The sequence below is a fragment of the Centroberyx affinis genome, unplaced genomic scaffold, assembly GCF_046629955.1.
Source record: "Centroberyx affinis isolate AG114_WGS23_722 - 3 ecotype Tasmania unplaced genomic scaffold, CSIRO-AGI_Caff_v1 ptg005445l_1, whole genome shotgun sequence".
Taxonomy (NCBI): domain Eukaryota; kingdom Metazoa; phylum Chordata; class Actinopteri; order Beryciformes; family Berycidae; genus Centroberyx; species Centroberyx affinis.
Genome location: NW_027282725.1, coordinates 393892 through 412500, shown reverse-complemented (window position 1 = coordinate 412500; position 18609 = coordinate 393892). Strand labels below are relative to the sequence as shown.

Genomic DNA, 18609 nt, shown 5'->3' with positions numbered 1-18609 from the left:
ATTTACATTAAGAACAATATTGGTTTGAGTGTGTGTGAATCTGTGTGAGTGTGTGGGCATGTATGCGTTTTAATACGCTGTAAGTACACTTCCACAGGGTGTGATGAGATGATGGCAACATGCAGATGCTTTTCTACCTCAGCAGCTGGTGAAAACCTACGTGGCAGCACGGTAAATGTGATCAGCAATGAAAAGAAACAACTGCAATTATGCTTCCAAATCAGCGCACAAACAAGCCAAACTTGTGCCTTTCCTCGCAGCTTCTACCATGAATTTTCCATCGCAAGAAATCCCTTTTCATTCACTGAATTTGCTCAGTTCCCTGTTCTTTTTGTTGTTGTTGTTTCTTTCCTCCTGTTTAACTGTTCTCCCTATTTCGGCTCTATTTTACCTATGTGGTCATTACCGAGTCCTGCTGGGTCCAATAACGGGCACTGAACGCTTGATTTCCTGAACGCAACTCAGCCGAAAGGTCAAGATCCCTCTCCTGCATACAAGATAAACAACTCGCTGACCTTAACATCCGCAGCCCCATGGAAGACTGAACCTTGCACAAAGAGAACGATGGCGTGCAAGATGTACACCTCCTTGACATTAATGTCCACAGAGGATGTAATTCAAAGAGGTAATTAAAGACAAGATACATTTCTCTGAGCGTAAAGTCGATAGCGCTGAGTTCATGCAAGACTGCGCTGAAGTCCAAGGGGAAAATAAAATCTTAGTAGCGCTGTCTCACCAGGGTTGATAAATTGATGCAACTGTACTACACATGTAACTGAATTCTGCCACCATTCAAGGAAGATGTACACAATACTCACAGTGATAGGTACTGGGACCTGGACTCATGAAAATATACAGATACAGCACTGAAAAGCATATTGGGTCACACACCATTTTTGAAAAAGGAATTTCAGTACAAGAATCAACAAGGTTTATATTCTGCACAGGCCTTAATGTGAAAGTTGAAAGACTCCACACTGCAAAAAATATCCATCTTCACAAGTCCTTCAGTCTAGGACTGAGTCTTACAATGACAACAAATCATTTTCCATAAAACAAGTCTGCTGAAAGGGTGAGATAGCTTTCACTTATTTTCAATATGAATTAAATTGTTTCAAGAATTTTATTGAATTGAGTGGTGTTAACTTAATAATAATAGTTAAGTGACCTTCCTTATTCCCAGATACTGTCACCTGTTTCAAGAAAATACTCCAAACAAGTGAAATTGCATTGGAAGAAAGTGAAATTATCTCACCCACATTGGTAGATTTTTTCCACTTACTTTAAGAAAAAGAAGGTTTTCAGACTCACTACTAGAGTAAATGACCTGTTAAAATGGACGTTTTTTTTACATTGTGCCTTTAGGCCAGATATACTGTGCTTAGTGTCTACCAATATATCTTTAGATCAGGAGATATGTGACTCAGTGACCTCTATGTGTTCTGCCTTCGCTAGGCTGTGCTGTACTCAAGCATGAGCTACATCTAGAGGAGAGTAGATGAGAGGAGAGCAGAGCAGAAAGGAAAGGATGGGAGAGGAGTGGAGAGAGGAGAGGAGAGGAGAGGAGAGGAGATATGATTCTGCTGGTGTGACATTTTCCCATAATCCCTCCCAAATGCTTCCAATGTCGGGAGAGAGAGAGAGAGAGGTAGAGAAGTAGTGAGAGAAAGAGGTAAAGAGAAACAGAGAAAGGCACAGAGACAGAAAGAGAGAGAGAGAACATCTATTTGCATACTTCTGTTGAGTATGAAGTAGCTGACACATCATATATTAACCTTTTTCTCGCATGCTATAGATTCGTTTTAAGTGGTGTGTGTGTCTGTGTGTGTGTGTGTAACAGGTTTGATGGATGTTAATCAAAGGAATGTTAGTGGCCGTAATTACCGTAAAAAACAGTAATGTGATGATTTGATCCAAAGAACATGACAGATTAATTACCAATAGCATACACACTAGCTCAGGCACATGTACAGGCAGACACACACACACAGACACACACACAAACACACAGAGTGCAAATGAGAAAATGTCCTTCAACCATTGAAACAGTGAACACAGCAATTAAGTCTATGCTTTCTGTTCTGATTTGTCGCTGCCTGTCTGCCAAATGTCCTCTCCCCTCTGCCTTCTCCCTGCAGACAGTCATTTGGAAATGAAGATGAGACAAAACAAAGACCATTTTGTCAAGCAAATCATATAACTGTCTCAACTTCTGTCCTCAACTCTACTTGTGTGTGTGTGTGTGTGTGTGTGTGTGTGTGTGTGTGTGTGTCAATCTCTTCTGACTGTGCCCCAGTGTCTTTTTTCAATTTATCTAAATATGTAAATGAACAAGTGCACAATTGTGTCTATGTGTATAAGTGTGTGTACATGTATGTGTGTGTGTGTGTGTGTGTCTGTGTGTGAGTGTGTAATGGCCATCTAATTCTCATTTATTTGTCTGTGTGTCTCACTGTCTCTCTTTCTGTCTGTCTCCAAGGCCTTAGACTCAAGGTGAAGCTCGGCGCAGCGGAGACGATAGCGGACACACAGGCTCCTTATCATCCCAAGGTCACACACACACACACACACACACACACACACACACAAACAGATAGGCCAGCTCAGAAAAGGAAAATAACTACAATGGGCAATTTACCTAGAACAGGCAGGGATGATGGCCAGGGCACAGACATGCACATGCATGCACACACATGCACAAACACACACACGCACATGCACACACACACACAGCTGTGCCTCAGGGCCAAGGTTCTGGCAATGCATCATTACCCTCCCTTGGAGGTGATTCCATATCCCAGCATGCATTTCTCATGTGGAGAGGAAATTACCCCTGGGCCGTGCTGAGAGCCAATAGAGTGTGTCCTCTCTCCTCTATCTGCCTCTCTCTTCCTCCCTTTTTTCTTTCTCTAAATCCCTCTCGCCCTGTGACTGTGCCTCTCACCTCCTTCCTATCCTCTATCTCTCTCTCTCTCTCTGCCTCGCTCGCTCTCTCTCTTCCTGAATCACTCAGTTACTAACCCATTCTCTTATCTCTCTTTATCACTCTCTCTCTTTATCTTTCTCTCATTGCCACTCCGTCTTTCCTCTCCTTCTTCCCTCCCTCTCTCACTCTCTCCTTCCGTCTCTGAAGCGGAACGCAGGATAATAACAACAGAGGACAGACGGGGATGGATGGATGCAGCGAGGGCTCTCTCCCTTTCTATCCCACCCTCTCTCTGTCTATCAGTCAAGCTGTTGGTCATGGTGAGGTTTAACATTTGTGTTGCTGCTCTCAGAACCACAGTTACCCCTGTGGGCAGAGGATAGATTGAATCCGGACAGAACTTTTTCACCTCTCGTCCCTGGTGTGTGTCCTTCATAACCTTCCTTTCTGATTCATTAAAAAAAAAAAAGATCAATATACGTGATATATACGGTGTTTCCTGCAGATTCATGTGTCGTTGCAGTTGGTGTTGGAATTTAAAAAGGCTTTTACTTGGATATTTATGATGATATATGGACAGCAGTACTGTACCTGCAATTGTAATTGGTTTTTTTTGTTTGTTTTTTTTGTTTTTTGGGGGGGGGGTTGTGGGTGGGTGGGTGGATGGATGGGGGTGTGATTGAAGGATTACACAATCCTCTGTGGGTTGAGAAAGTTATACGGTCCTTGGACTTATGAAACCTTTCAAAACCCATTGGAAAAAGTGAAAAATGCATGGCTGGCAAGATAAAAACAAGGCTGGTTTACTTGTGACGTTGTTTTTTGAGATACAAAGTTTTTACTTGACAACAGTGAAAGATTTGTGAAAAGTGTACTATTTAAAGACTATAATTTGGACTGTTGTTTCTGGTCCAGAGACACCAGCAGTTGTGTTCAGGTGATGTATGGCTCTTCATAAGGCCTTAGTTAATACCGGATATGACTGGAGCTTATCAAGGCTCTGATATTAAAAATGCTGATCTATGTTAAGATCACTAACAAAGTCTGTTTGACTACTCATTAATCAAGACCTGAAAGCCAATATTAATTCTGCTTCAGCCCTCTTCAATAAACTATCCTATGACACTGGAAAACAGGATGCTTTTAACATGTGTGTGTGTGTGTGTGTGTGTGTGTGTTTTACATTTACATTGCGGGTATTTAGTCCATGCGCTTATCCAGAGCCACTGAGTGTGATTGCAACAGTACAATATGCTTGAATTCCTAGACTCCTAGGAAGATCCCTACATTCATAGACATTATATCATACATACAATCCATTACAATGTAATTATGAGATTACAGGATAATACAGCTATGCTATATGTTATAATAAACATATGAGGGGTTTCATTTTGAAATGCCATATATCCATTTGGGAATGCCTAATATCCATCAAGAAATATCTGATATTCAATATTTCAAAAATAGAGATGACTGCAGCTTTAATAAAAAAATTGTGAAGAAGCTGCCAGCAGGAATTCATATCGATCTTCACTTCCATGTCATGATAAATATCACATTTTGGAATGAAAATGTTCATGTTCTAATGAAATACAATGCACATACTGTATATTACCATAGCAATGTACAATCTAACTCCTGGGGTCTAGATGACGTTAGAGAGATGAGAGGAAATCTTGCCTGCTTGATATTCAACTGTAAAAAGACAAACATGCTCCCTTTGTCACTGAAGGGCAGCACAGACACCAAGACATTGCAGGCATGGTTTCCAGCAAAAACAGTCTGCATAACCCCTGATACAAATCTAGCCATTCTAATAGTCTTTTTTAGTCTAGACTTTTAACTGCATGCTTGCTGCAGTACTACTGCATTTTTGCTCAACCCCCCAAGAGGAACTGCTTGGAACATTTTGATTTGTTCTTTCACCTCACCACCTTTTCTTTGTCTGATCAGCCATGGTGGCTATCGCTGCTCATGCTAACTGCACAGTTCTTCTTCTGTTGATTTCAAACAAAAAATAGCTGTTGCTATTGTCATAAAAGCAAAACTTTTTTTAGCATTTTTTTTTTTCCCCCCAGGAAAGACCTACCAGGTGATACCAGGTGTTTAGAACAACGAATGTAAAAGTGACAGTGGGAGTAGGAAAAAGGACATGTATTTATATGAACATGTCAGAGATTATTACTTTAAAGAAGAAAAAAAAAGGTGGTCACTGCAGGACTTACACAGGATAGACAAGATTTGGAACATGTACCATGCTACAGCTGTATACACACAGCAGTGAGCTACACTAAGGAAACACAGTCAGCTTCCAGTTTACACAACAGAAATCCCCCAGGGTAAAATAGCCACTGTTGATACGAGTGGGTCTTACTTTCACATGAGTGGGAATGAGATCTCATATCTGAATATAATCCTGTGGTCAGGACCCACCGCACATGCATGCACACACACACACACACACACACACACACACACACACACATACACACAAAACTGCCAGTGCCTCAATTTCCATCTAAAGCAGGTAACACAGAGTCCGCGGAGTCATACATAAACCATATGTATCAACACAAAGCAAAGCACTTACACAAACAGAGAGAATGAGTGGAAAAAGGGAATACACACTGTTTCTCTCTCAAACACACGTGTGAACATAAATAAACATAAACACTCTCTGAGAGTAATCACTGTATAATACCAGGACTCTCTCTCCCTGTTGCTCTCTCCTTCATACACACACACACACACACACACACACACTGAAATGTTGTTGTCCTCTAGCTTGTATGACAAGTGGGAATACACTGCGTCAGCCCTATGCTCTCATATATGAATGTCAGGCCTGTCACACACACACACACACACACACACACACACACACACACACACACATAACCAACCACCCACCCACACACACATATGCACACATGCACAGAGTCACCGCTGACCATTGCATATTTTCCATAAATAGAGCGATGTGTTTGGGCTGTGAGCCAACAAATACTGACAATAAATAGCGCGCGGTGACAATGATATGTCATACCAGATCACATCATATCAAGGAACTGTAAATAGCAATTTCATGTCAGTGGCTCTATTGTATCTAGCAAATAATGAAAAAAACAATAACAAAAAACATGGCCTCGTCTGCCTGCCTGCTTTTGTATTTCCACCTGTGTTTTTTACTTTTACCTATACAATATATTTGTCATCTCTATTGTTGCAGTACTGTGGTTTTAACCCTTGCACTTCTGACTACTGTTTGAAATTGAATTACTTGAAATGTTGCAAGCTGATTCTACTGTTGCACTCATTGTAAATGGGGTAAAAACATCAGCTAAAAGCAAAAATTTAATTGGGAAACGTAATCTACGTTCAATCTACAAAAAATGGAGAATGATTAATCTAGTCACCATTACAAAATAATTTTAACATAACACATTAGTAACGCTTTAATCATTATTGTTAGCCGGATTCATTTTGAATTTGTGGAGAAAAAATAAATGAGGAACGCTTGATTTATCTTATCTTGCAAGTGCTGTGTCTACTTTTCAGGCTGATTGGGTGTTTGATGAGATAAGTCAAGCGTACTCCCACTGCCAAAACAATGTCATGTTTGGATCAGTGGTACAACCTTTTCTTTTTTACCTCTGTCAATCCTCCTCAATGCTGTGAATTCCCCTCCCTTAATGCCTCCTTCGCAATTGTTTTCACCCTCCTCCCTCCCTCCTTTCCCTCTTTCTCCTCCACTAAGCTCCCCAGCTCTGTAACTGCAGCCATTGGCCCTCCACCCCTCGCTCCCTAACTCCCGTCCTCCCTACTCCCACACGCCCTGAGCTAATGTTCATCTCTCTCTCTCCTCCCTTCCTTCCTCCCTCCTTCCCTTACCCGCAAACCCCCTCGTTCACCGCTGCGCCTTGCATCATTCCCTCCCTCATTTCTTCTCCTGACGATCCCCCGAGGTATGTCTCCCTTATTCCCCAAACAAATGTCTCTCTATACCTTCTTCCTCCACTGTTGCTTTCCACGTTCCCTCCCTCCGTCTTTTGTTGCTTTTGCTTCTCCTTCACTATTGTTTTTTGCTTTTCCTTCTTCCCTCCCTTTTCCCCTCCCTTCCTTTATTTCCTCCATAAGTCTCTGTCTATCGCTCTTGTCTTCATGTTGCTCCCTCCATTCTTTTTTTTAATATTCGATTTCACCAGGAAGCCCCATTGGGACTATGAATCCTTTTTTTCTTTATCTACTCCCTCCCTACTTCTATCTTCACTTCCTTCTCCCCTCCCTCTTCTATATTTACCTCCCTCCATCTTTATCTTCATCTACCTCACTCTCTCCTCTCTTCCAAATCCCCTTACTCCCTCCATCTCCTTTCCTCTCCTCTTCATCTACCTCCTTCGTTCCCTTCCTCCCTCCTCTTCTGCTCTCTTCATCCCCCCTCCCTTTCTTCTCCTCTCTTCCGGTCCCTCCTTCCACCCTCCTCCGTCTCTTCCTCCTCTCTCCACTCTCATCCATTAGTGGTTATTGAGTTTTCTCTTTGTGTCGCTGTCCTCACCACCTCACCTCTGCTCTCTTGTTCACTCTTCTGCCACTGTAATGGCCCCTAACTCTGTTAGTGGCTGCCACACACACACACACACACACACACACAACAAATACTTGCACGCATGTACAGTAGCACACACACTGCATCTAGAATATACTGTATGATGAATTATTAAAGTCACATACACCTTACGTACGCACCCGCCACACACACACACACACACACACTCACAGACATAACCTCTGCCCTCGCTCAGAGTGTTCCTTGTCTCTAATAGCTGCTAACTCATTTAGCACTTCATGTTAGCTCAGCTAGATCCAATTACTGCAAGAGAGAGAGTGAGGTCTGAGTAGGAGGCCATTTAACCTCACTGCATAGAGAAATGTAACACAGCTCTGATTCAATGATATTAAGTAGAGCATTAGATTATATTGAAAACCATATCAGGGTATCTGCAGGTTTAAGAAAGTTCATTTAAGACTTTGAAGACCTTAGAATGCTACCTGGAATTTAGATTAAGATTTAAAATTTAAATGGGTAAATGGGTAGTATAAGCAAAAAGACACCAGTAAATAAATTAAGAGCCACGTAGTCGAATTGTGCAGAAGCAGATACGGTTTTGCATATTGTACTACTAACCCTGTCCTCCATTAATCTAAGAGTGGACATGCAGCGCAAACAAACTTATCATTGCATAAAAAGGCCTCTAATAACTGTACTTAAGACATTTTAAGAACCTGCAGATACCCTGAATATGAAAACCAAAATTAAAAAAACAAAACCTATATTCACATATACACTGAGCTGCAAAAATATGTATTTACTTTGAAAGTGGAAAGACTTAATGACCATGAGGTTAAAGTGAGGAATGTCAGCTTATATTTGAGCTTATATTTGAGCCATGTTGTTAGTCATCCTGAATAAACAGTTAAATAGCTGCTCTTTACTTCTTTATGTAGCAAAAAGTAACAAGATTGCTTTCAGTAAAGTGCATGTTTCTACTCAGTCAAAAACATCTGAATTGGGCATCTGTACATGTATGAATGCATCTGTGTATGAATGCTCACGCTGATTTTTGGCACAAAAGACTGTGACATCAAATCCTGTGTATTGGTAAAAGCTATAAATGCACATTAATGTTCCATTATGACATCAAATACCCAAATATTCAGTCTTTGAGTTGGCACATGTAAGCAACATAACCTCAACAAACCAGAAAAGGTCATTTTAGTAACAACATAATCCAGAAATGAAAGCTGGGACATGCTGATATTTGCCAGGATACTGAGGCATTTAAGCACCTCATCCTGTTTACTTTAGGTTTTGTGGACTGTGTAAGTTCTCTTTCCACAGTTGAACTCGGAATAATCTGTTTGTTCATGTGTCCGGGGATATTTGAGATTGGGATGTGAAAATGTACCGTTGCAATGAAAATGCACTCACGACCACATTGTCTTTCCAGGTCCTCTGCACTTTGGCTACCTGTGGTTCTAAAAGACTCTGAGACAGTATGGCACTTCATGGCTGGCCTAAATGAGTACAAGTAAACAACACGCTGAGTTATAAAACCAACCTCCAACCATGACGCTCCAGCTACGAGAGTTTGAGTCTAAAAATAGTCATGAATAATTTTGTAACTTCTAATTAAATAAGGTTTTATTGAACTCTGCGGGGGACATGAAACAAGTGCTCTCAAAATGTTGGAACCACATATAAAAGAGCTGCATTTCTTTAAGGCTGGCTGAAAAGACAGTCCGGACTTTAATCTCATGGTTGTGGTCCAAAATAATATGAGCATGGAGGCAAAACAAGATGTCTTGCTGGCCCTGTGTTCCTGCTGCTCATGCTGCTATAAAAGTACATACATTCATGTGAAAAATGAGACAATAACGGATACAACTGATCTCCAGCGTACGCTTGCACGTACAACTGAGTGTGTTAATGAGAAAAATGGATGAATAATGAACACCCTCTTGCAAGTAACCATCCAGTGTGTTTATCTTCCGTTTCTTGTTTCTGTCTCTTTCTCTCTTGCTCTTTTGTCTTTCTTGTTGTCTCCGTATCCCTAAACAGAGTCAAACGAACAGTGACACGGTGACAGATGCTCGAAACCATGGACATCTCTGGAAATTCTTCTGCTCCTTTGACTTTATCTGAGGGCAAAATCAATATAATGCTTTGGTTAAGCCTTGTAGGTTGATGATGTCCTCACAAAGCCAAACATCTAACATATGTCAGCTGCTTTGAATTGGCTTCAACTGAAGCAAAAATAATCCATATCTGGGAGTGACAAGGTCAGATCTTGATGCAAAAGAGAAGGGGGAGGCAGGGAGAAATAGAGGCGGGAGAAGTGTGTGTGAGAGAGAGAAAGAGGGTGAGAGAGAGAGAGAAAGGGGGGGGGGGGGGGGGGCTCACCTGTCTCTCCTGTTAGTTATTGCTGTAGTTTAAGCACAGCACTTCCCAGAGATCACTTGTCAATCACTTGTCAATAAAACACTGTCATGTTTTATTCCTTGGATTTTCTGTTGATGAAGATTGAATTTCTGTAGGTGGCGCTCTTTTCTTTGTCTGTTCAGTCATGGTGGCTATCACTGCTCATCTTCTTCTACTTATTTCAAACAAACTGCTGTTGCTGCTGCCGGAAACATAAAACGCATCACTTCCTGTGTGCCAGAGGATTTTTTAGAGTGTAAAGTATTGTGCGCACTGATACGAAAACAGTCTACTCGGGCACAATGAAATAATGATGAAACAGAAACTTTGGCAAAACCAAATTAAGGCTTCATGTTTATTTTTAATATATTATCTAGATCAGGCAATTTTCAAGTCTGTGGAACTTGTTTTTCATACTGTACAAGAATAAATGGCAGCAAATGGCTTCTTCTGAAGGGAGGAAAATGAGCATTGACCTTTCCAACTATGCTGACTATGTGCAGACAAACCAGGAATAATGTGTAAAGGAGAGGGGCAACCTAGAAGATTGGCACTAACTTAATAAAACACCGGTATTATCCTTGAACGAGCACACCAATGTGAGTTACCTGATGTAAACTAAACAGTTTTTCTATGAATTTATAGCCATACTCTTTCCTCCTAATGGAAGCTTAGACAAGCTTTTGCTTTCTCTCTGGCTGACCTGTGCTCCTTTCTTGCCTCTTCAGTCTACAGTGTCTCTTTTTGAGAGATGAAACTGGCTGGTACAGAAGGAGCTAGCCACTAAAAGTTTCTGTTACTTCTGTTTCTGCCTGGATGGAGGAAAATTTTGAGATAGACTCGTGTGCTTATTTTACATTGAGTGAATAAGTCTCTGTTGCCAAATGAAATATACATTGAGGAAGTTCAATTTAACATGAAACATGGGAATCCAAGCGATAAATTATTTGTCCAGTAAGTGAGCACACATCAGGGTTAGTGCGTGTTTGTGTGAAAACCAGAAGACTGTTTTGAGTCAGTCGATCAAACCGCATCAATATTGAACCATCATGGCCTCGTTATCAGTGAGATACTCCATACTTCACCTCCATACCACACAATCACACACTCTCCTGCGATGGATGGGATGTTCATCTGGCTGTGTGTGTATGTGCGTATGAGTGTGTGTCGTCAAATTTATCCTTGCTCCTTCAATCACTCCCTCTCTTTCTTTATGTTCTCTTAAAGTCCCTCCTTTTTTGTCACTCTCTCATCTGCTCTCTCTTGCTCTTTCCTCTCTTTTCTGCTCTCTGCCTCTCTTTCTTGCTATCTCTCTCTCCCTTTCTCGCCCTCTCCTTCTCTTTCTCTTGCTCTCTCCTGATTGACGGCTGCTGCTGAGACTTGATCCACACTGTCTCGGTCCCTCTTGCTCTGTAATTAAAGGAATTATACATCAAGAGTCCTGTGAAATATATATAAATAAAAAGGGGAGAGTGAGCTTTGGTTAATTGCAGAGACAAGAGGATGGAAGTGATCACAGCCCAGTAGGACTCTTTTACACACAGCATGGCACTAAGGAGAGAGGAAAAGAGCTTCTAAAAGCAACTGGTGTGTGACTGCAGTAACACTGTATCTTATATTAACAGGTTTGCCTTTAAACATATGTGGGCACACTGTGTAATTCACTGTGCATAGTCTTAACACTAAGCTCAATTATAGCCATTGGGCATCAGGCATTGCCATCAGCCACTGGGGGAATGCTTTGTTCCCTCGCTGCTTGTATTGTTTTAATGTTGCATCACATCCAAGCTAAAAAATCAGCCAGATTCAATTCTCCAGATGATAGTGACTCGCGTAAAGAAAAGTAATTAAATAAATAATTTAAAAAAATACATAAAAATAAAAAAAACAGAAAATGGCTGTGATATTGAATTTAAAAAGGCTTCTAAGTAACAAGCATACTTCAAAAAGCAGATCATTGTAACCTACTCTACAAGTGTCTAGGTGGAGTGTGGCTGTATTGTACTGTTGTAGTTTGATTCAGCTCAGATTTTATGTGAGAGTTTCAACAAAATGTGTCTTTTGTAGCCATTGCAGAAATCCCAATTTTTACCTGCTTAAAGCTCTTCTGGTGCACTGTTTCTACACCTGAGAGGAATAAAATGACATGTTTTTATATGTGTGTGTGTGTGTTTGTGTATAGGTGTAGTCATCGCAAAAATGCACATTTTTACATGCTTGCTGCACTGCTGCTATACTATTGCTCTATCCTGAAGAGCAATTATTTTGACAATTTTGCAGTACTAATACAGGATATAGGCATGGTTGGGGAGTAAAATAGCTCCTTCTGTGTGTGTGTGTGTGCGGGCATGTGTGTGTGTTGCTTCAGATGCGCTTTACATCAATATGTTCCAAGGGGAGGTCAAGAGTAAATACCTTGGTCAGTGGCAGTGAGAGAGAGTGTGTGTGTTGATCAATAGGCAGTGACAATCAATGCATGGAGTCACACAGGTCAAACAGTCTCACAGGACTCACCTGGATGGCTTGGCCATGCCCATGATTGAAATAGTGATTTTCTGTGTGTGTGTGTGTGTATGTGTGTACATGTATATATGCAAACATCACTAGATGTGTGTGTGTGTGTGTGTGTGTGTGTGTCAGTATTTGTTTATGCATCCACGTGTGTGTGTGAGTGTGTGTGTGTACATATATAAATCTATATGTCTCTGTGTGATTTGACCAAAGGTATGCCTAAGAGAATACATTGCAGTTCATGGAGTCTTCATGCTTATCGACGTGTGTGTGTGCGTGTGGCTGCATCATGCTCCTAAATTATCAGCAGTCCACCTTCAAAGACACACACACACACACACACACACCACACGCGAACCCACTCTCTTCTATCTAGGTCTGAAACTCATCCTTACAACTGAAACTGTACACACACACAAAGTGCTGTCCATGAACACATCCCCACACTCCCACCTACCCACCCACACACACCCACACACACACACACACACACACACACACACACACACACACACACCTACCTGGGGTCTTTCTGGATGGAGTCGATGGAGGGCGAACGCTGCAGGCTGCCTTCGGGCGGCAGGGCCGGTCCAGACTTGCTGTAGGGTGATTCCACCACCGAGGGGCAGTACTGCAGGGTGCGGTAGGGGTCCGCCACGTAGGGGTCCGAGCCGTACACGTCCCCCCCTCCACCGCTGGAGGTGTAGCCCGGCCCCACCGTGGCGTAGTTGTTGGTCCCGCCACCACGGCTGTAGTTCCCTGTCCCCGTGCCGTGGCTTCCTGTGCGCTGCAAAGGGGCGGAGTCGACACCGGGGGAGGAGGGAGCTACGGTAGGAAAGTAGGGACAGAGGACATAGCTTAAGACCTGGTCAAACACACGCTGGGTCAGGTCTACGGAGGGGAGGGGAGGAGGAGGAGGAGGAGGAGGAGGAGAAGGAGGAAAAGAGGAGAGGAGAGGAGAGGAGGCAGACAGAGATGAACAGGTTGTCGGGAAAAGACAAGCGTGTCTCCATATGGATGGATAAATATTGGCCACATGCCAAAGATTGCCAACAAGGACCAATATTTGTCAGGAAAGGATGGAAGAGGAAAAAAGAGAGAGAGAGAGAGAAAATTAAAGTGTAGACAGACGTGTTTAGCCATACAGAAAAGAAAAACAAAACTGTGATGGCACTGCCATCACAATTAGTGAATAAGTCAATGTGTATGCATAAAAAATGTTCATTATCAAACATCAGTGTAACCACCAAACAGAATTCATAAGATTTTAATGTCATAGATTTTTAATGATCCTATACAGATAAAAAATCTGTAGGATTTTAGCTGACAAAAAATAATACATGAGCATAAAACAATAGATTGGACATTTCTAGATTCCATGTTAAAGATAATGCTACTCTCGAGAGTCATGCAGTGCTAAAAATTATTATAGTTGAGGCAATACACTCGTTTATGGAATATAATGACCTTTTATTCTGGGCTGATAGAGTATTTACACCATTCATTCTGTAGTTAAAGAGGCTTTTTTTTTTTTAAGTTTAATAACCTTTTCTGTTCACCAGGCTCTTGTTTCATTGTCATGAAAACATTTCTGTACTGGCATTTCAGCAGATGGCTTGGAGCATGTAATTAAACCAGTAGTTTAACAACATTTTGCAGCAGCTTGGTGGGGGTGCAACTAAATTCAAATTTGGAAAGTGTTTTTTATAACTACCAACTATTTTTTGTTCTAAAAGTAAAGAAAGGAATTGCATTTTTTCATCCATTTATGCATTTACTGGCTGCTTCTCATGTCTTGTTTCAACCTCCTTTGACCCTCTCTACCTTCTTCCCCTTTTTTCTTTCATCCTGAGCAAATGCCCAGACAAATTTGTCACACTGTGTCTAGTGTCCTAACAAATGGTGGTATGGTGGTATTTTCATCAGGATTTTATGTTATATAACCATGTGTGAACATGATCAGATATAGATCATGATCAAGTAGTTTGAACTACTTTTTGTAGTTCAAACTTGTAGTTCACACTACTTGACTTGACATAAGTTAACAAAACAAAATTTCTCTTGTTCTCTTGAGGCTGTCTTTGACTTTGCTGTAGTTCAACTTCTTCCAATGTGAAGTAGCTTGGTAAAGCTATACTTTCACAACAGCTTTCCCAGCAGTGATGGCTTGTATGCATTGTTAGCCTTTGTCACTCAAATGACTCATTAGCCTACCATTGCCATGCAATGAGAAATGGAAACAATGCTAATAAGCCTATTTGCTGGGACAATTGCAGGAACTTTTTCCGCACAATGAGACATCTGCCTGGTGAGCAATAATGACTGAAATAAAAAAAAACGCCAGCTATCTCTTTTTAGAGTGAGATGGAAATTGAATGGGGATTTGCTCAGGGAAGTAAGCAGCCAGCAGGGGCACAGTAGCTGTCACCTTCCCTCCCCGTCGTGTTGGAGGGGAGTATTGGTGATATATCAAGGTGTTAATGTGAGTCTGGGGGCCTCGTTTCGCCGGCTGTAAAAACACTAAGACAGAAGGTGTGGGGGAGATCCATCTCATCTGTCATTAGGACCAGGTGATGTGTGTACACACAAGCACACACACACACACAAACCATAAATGTGTACTCCAGGGTACGTGTGATAAATCAGGGGGCCTGGGAATCGATATGTGGCCATTTGATGACTGGGGCTTTAACACAGGCCAATGAGCCTCTCCTTAGAAAGGGAATTAGCCTTTAAAACTATGTCTGGATGGGAATACACACACACACACACACACACACACACACACATATACACTTATGGACCAGGACACAAGCATGCACGCTTATGGGTCAGGCACACATTCATGCACACACACTTGTACACTATAAAACTACATCACACACATACAGTACATACTAAATTAGTGCTTTTACTGAGAGAGGTTTTCTGAGTATTCTTTCAAGATGTTTTGAGAGGAGTGAAGGTTGTGTGTGTGTGTGTGTGTGTGTGTGTGTATGTGTGTGTGTGTGTGTGTGTCTATGTGTGCTCAGGTTGAGTGTCTCATCGTTATGTGACCGACAAACTTGCTCTTTAGCAGTGTCTTGAGTGGTGGCATTTACTTGACCTTCACAACCCTCTTATCTCTCTCTCTCTCCTTCTCTCTCTCTCTCTCTCGCTCACACACACACACACACACACACTGCCATAATGTGACAAACCACACCTATTTGGTACAAGGCAGTCTGCCCACGAAAGGCATGGGGAACCTTTTAGATGATGTAACCACATTAACATATTTTTTTTCCCCTAACTCCAAAATCAGGTTAACAAAAATCCTTTGCCAGCCAGACAGTGAAAAATTTCAAGTTTTCAGACTCTGCCACGCAATGCCCACGAGGCTAAAGGCTGTATAAGCGCTGCTACTGATGCCCCAAATTTGACAAAGATCCAAAGAATTAGGCAGGGAGAGAGAGGGAGAGAGAGAGTGTGAAAAATAGAAGGAGGGCTGGGAAGATGAGAGATGGAGCTGCAGTTAAAACGAGAGTCAAACCAGAGGAGGGAGGGAGGAAACAAGGGCGACGGAGGGAGCGACAGTGGAGCCGCAGCGAACAGAGGGTATAGGGGGGTAATGAAGCAGAGTCACTCCCATCAGAGGCAAAGCCCGGTCTTTTCTGTACTCTTTAAATGGTGTCTGTGGTCTGTCTGTCTTGTCTGAACGTCTCATTAGTAGCCGGGGCTTCAGGCTAACACCACCAGTGTCAGCCTGCACTCCCCGCGGGACTTGACTTCCCAACAGGACTATCCACAGGGAGGGAGAGAGAGAGCAGGGAAACAGCAAAAGGAAGAAAAAAAAGCAAAACACCAAAAATGGCCTGTCAAGTTATTATTTTAGCCTGTCCTGTGACCACTGAATAGGGCTGTCCTTGGAAAACAGGCTGAGAGGGAGGAAGAGAGTGAAGGAGAAAGAGTGAGGGCAAGAAAGAGAGAATGATAGAGAAAGAGAGAGAGATAGTAGGGATACAGAAAAAGGTAGAAAAATCCCCTAAAAAATGGCCAGCCAAATCATAATTTTAGTCTCTCCTTTGTTTTTCACATCCTTTCACTTTGCATTCAGCTTCCTCGCGCCTCTTTATGCATTCCGGTTCCACCTTCACTCAATCTTTCCTTCTGCCCTCCCTCCCTCTCTTCCCTCTCCTCCTGTCTTAAGTAAATGGAGTGCTGCTGAATTTATCATTTGCTCTGGTAATGGTGTGTTCTGTCTGATGACTTGACCTTTGGGGCCAATATCGGCTGGCAAAGAGCACTGTGTATGCGTGTTTCTGCGTGTGTGTATGTCAGTGTGCATATATTCCAGTGTGTGTGAGTGTGTGTGTAATTATGCCCTTGTGAGAATCAATTTGAGTTTTAGACCTTTGGAGTGAGGACACCGTTTGCAAAGTGAGGTCATTTTGGCCGGCCTGTACTTCTTCAACAAGCTAGTTTAGGGTTAGGATTGGGGTTTAGGGTTAAGATTAGAATTAGGAATAGGTTAAGGGTTAAGGTTAAGCATGTAGTGGTCAGGGTCAAGGTTATGGAATAAATGTAGTCAATGGAAGGTCCTCACAACTATAGTAAGACGTGTGTGTATGAGTGAGAGTGTGTGTGTCTTTTATGGGTACATGTTTGCTGAAGAGCCGCATGAGGCAGATTCACTGCGCTGTTTGATGAAATATAAAACAAATCAGAAAATGTGCCGCGTGTGTGCATATACACACACACACGCACACACACACACACACACCTAATGCTCTGACGGTGTGAAATTGTGTTTGGGAGGAAAAAAGGGCGGGCTTGTCTTTGTATTCCCTCGCTTCAGCGTAGAGTAAACAAATCGCGGCTGCGCTCCTGCTGGCAGATTAGCGACGGGAAGGGAAACTCTATTAGTCATTTGACACAGCGATACCTCCGCAATTAGCCAGCCGGCCGAAGAGTCGGCTAGCTTAGAGCAGACCGGCTCTTTCCTCTGGGCTGCCGAGACAAGGGAGCCCCCCACCCCACCGAATGCACAAGAGATGGAGGGAAAGAGGGAAGAAGGGAGGCAGAGAGAAGGAGATAGCGAGAGAAAAAAAGTGGGGAGGGATCAAACCAATCCCCCAAGCTCTCCATGTCGGTCCTCCCCCCTTCCCGTTCTTTCATCTCTGCCTCCATTCCTCTTCCTCTCCGTCCTACTCTGTCTCCGTCAGTCTCTTTCTCTCAATCGCTCCACTGCCCTTCTCTCTCCTTTCTTTACTTCCTTCTGAATCCCTTCCTCCATCAGCACTTTCTCTCTCTCTCTCTGTTTGCCTCTATCCATCTCCTTTTCTCTTCCCTCTCATCCTTCTTTTTCAATCCCTTCCCTCCTTCTCTCGCCATCCTTCACTCCCTTCTCGCCTCCATCTCCGTAATGCTCTCTCCATCTCTTCCTTCCCTTTCCACCTCTCTCTCTCTCTCACTCTCTCTCTCTCTCCATTGTGGTTGCAGTAGTGTATGTGATCAGAGCTGAGGACATGTCCTTTCTCTCGACACGCTTCAGCGCTCAGCACGATTACACAAAACCCCTCGGTACAGTTCCTATCTCAGACACACACACACACACACACACACACACGCACACACGCACAGACACAAACACAAATTCACACACAGATTTTCAAATATGCAAGTGGCTGACATGGACTAAACACACATGCCTGTAACACATCTCTTTCTAATGGTATAAGGGCATGCAACAATATACACACACACAAACATGCATGCAGGAGCCATGGACACAACACACATGCACACACTCGCACACACACACACACACACACACACACACACACACACACACACACACACGCTTCTTGGATGTGGAGGAGAGTGAGGATTAGTCTCTCTCTACGTTTATCCCTGGGAGAACCTCCTGGCCAACACACAGCTCTTCATGTTCCTGGGCTAGTAGCTCTGGAGGACACAAACACACACACACACACACACACACACACAAAAACAAACATTCTCCATTGCACTTTCAGAAGAAATGTATGGTGAAGTTTTTTACAGCGTGGGAGTTGTAGGACATTCGTCTCTATGAGTCAAGGTGCCATGTCTTTCTCCAAGCATGCCACTTAGACACAGCAGGGGCTCTGGGCCAGCGGCTGCGGCTAAATGGTCATGCTGTGGAAGGACAATACTGAAAGTCATATGC

The 18609-nt window shown here is 42.7% G+C and overlaps 1 protein-coding gene across 1 annotated transcript in view; it reads right to left on the bottom strand.

Moving 5' to 3' along the window:
• Positions 1-18609, bottom strand: part of ctnnd2a (catenin (cadherin-associated protein), delta 2a) — a 241785-nt gene that overhangs the window by 104159 nt on the left and 119017 nt on the right. The window contains exons 12-13 of the mRNA XM_071546768.1: positions 13164-13244; positions 12941-13106 (exon numbers count right to left, since the gene is read on the bottom strand). Coding sequence (XP_071402869.1) covers positions 12941-13106; positions 13164-13244 — 247 coding nt within the window. The remainder of the gene's footprint in view (positions 1-12940; positions 13107-13163; positions 13245-18609) is intronic.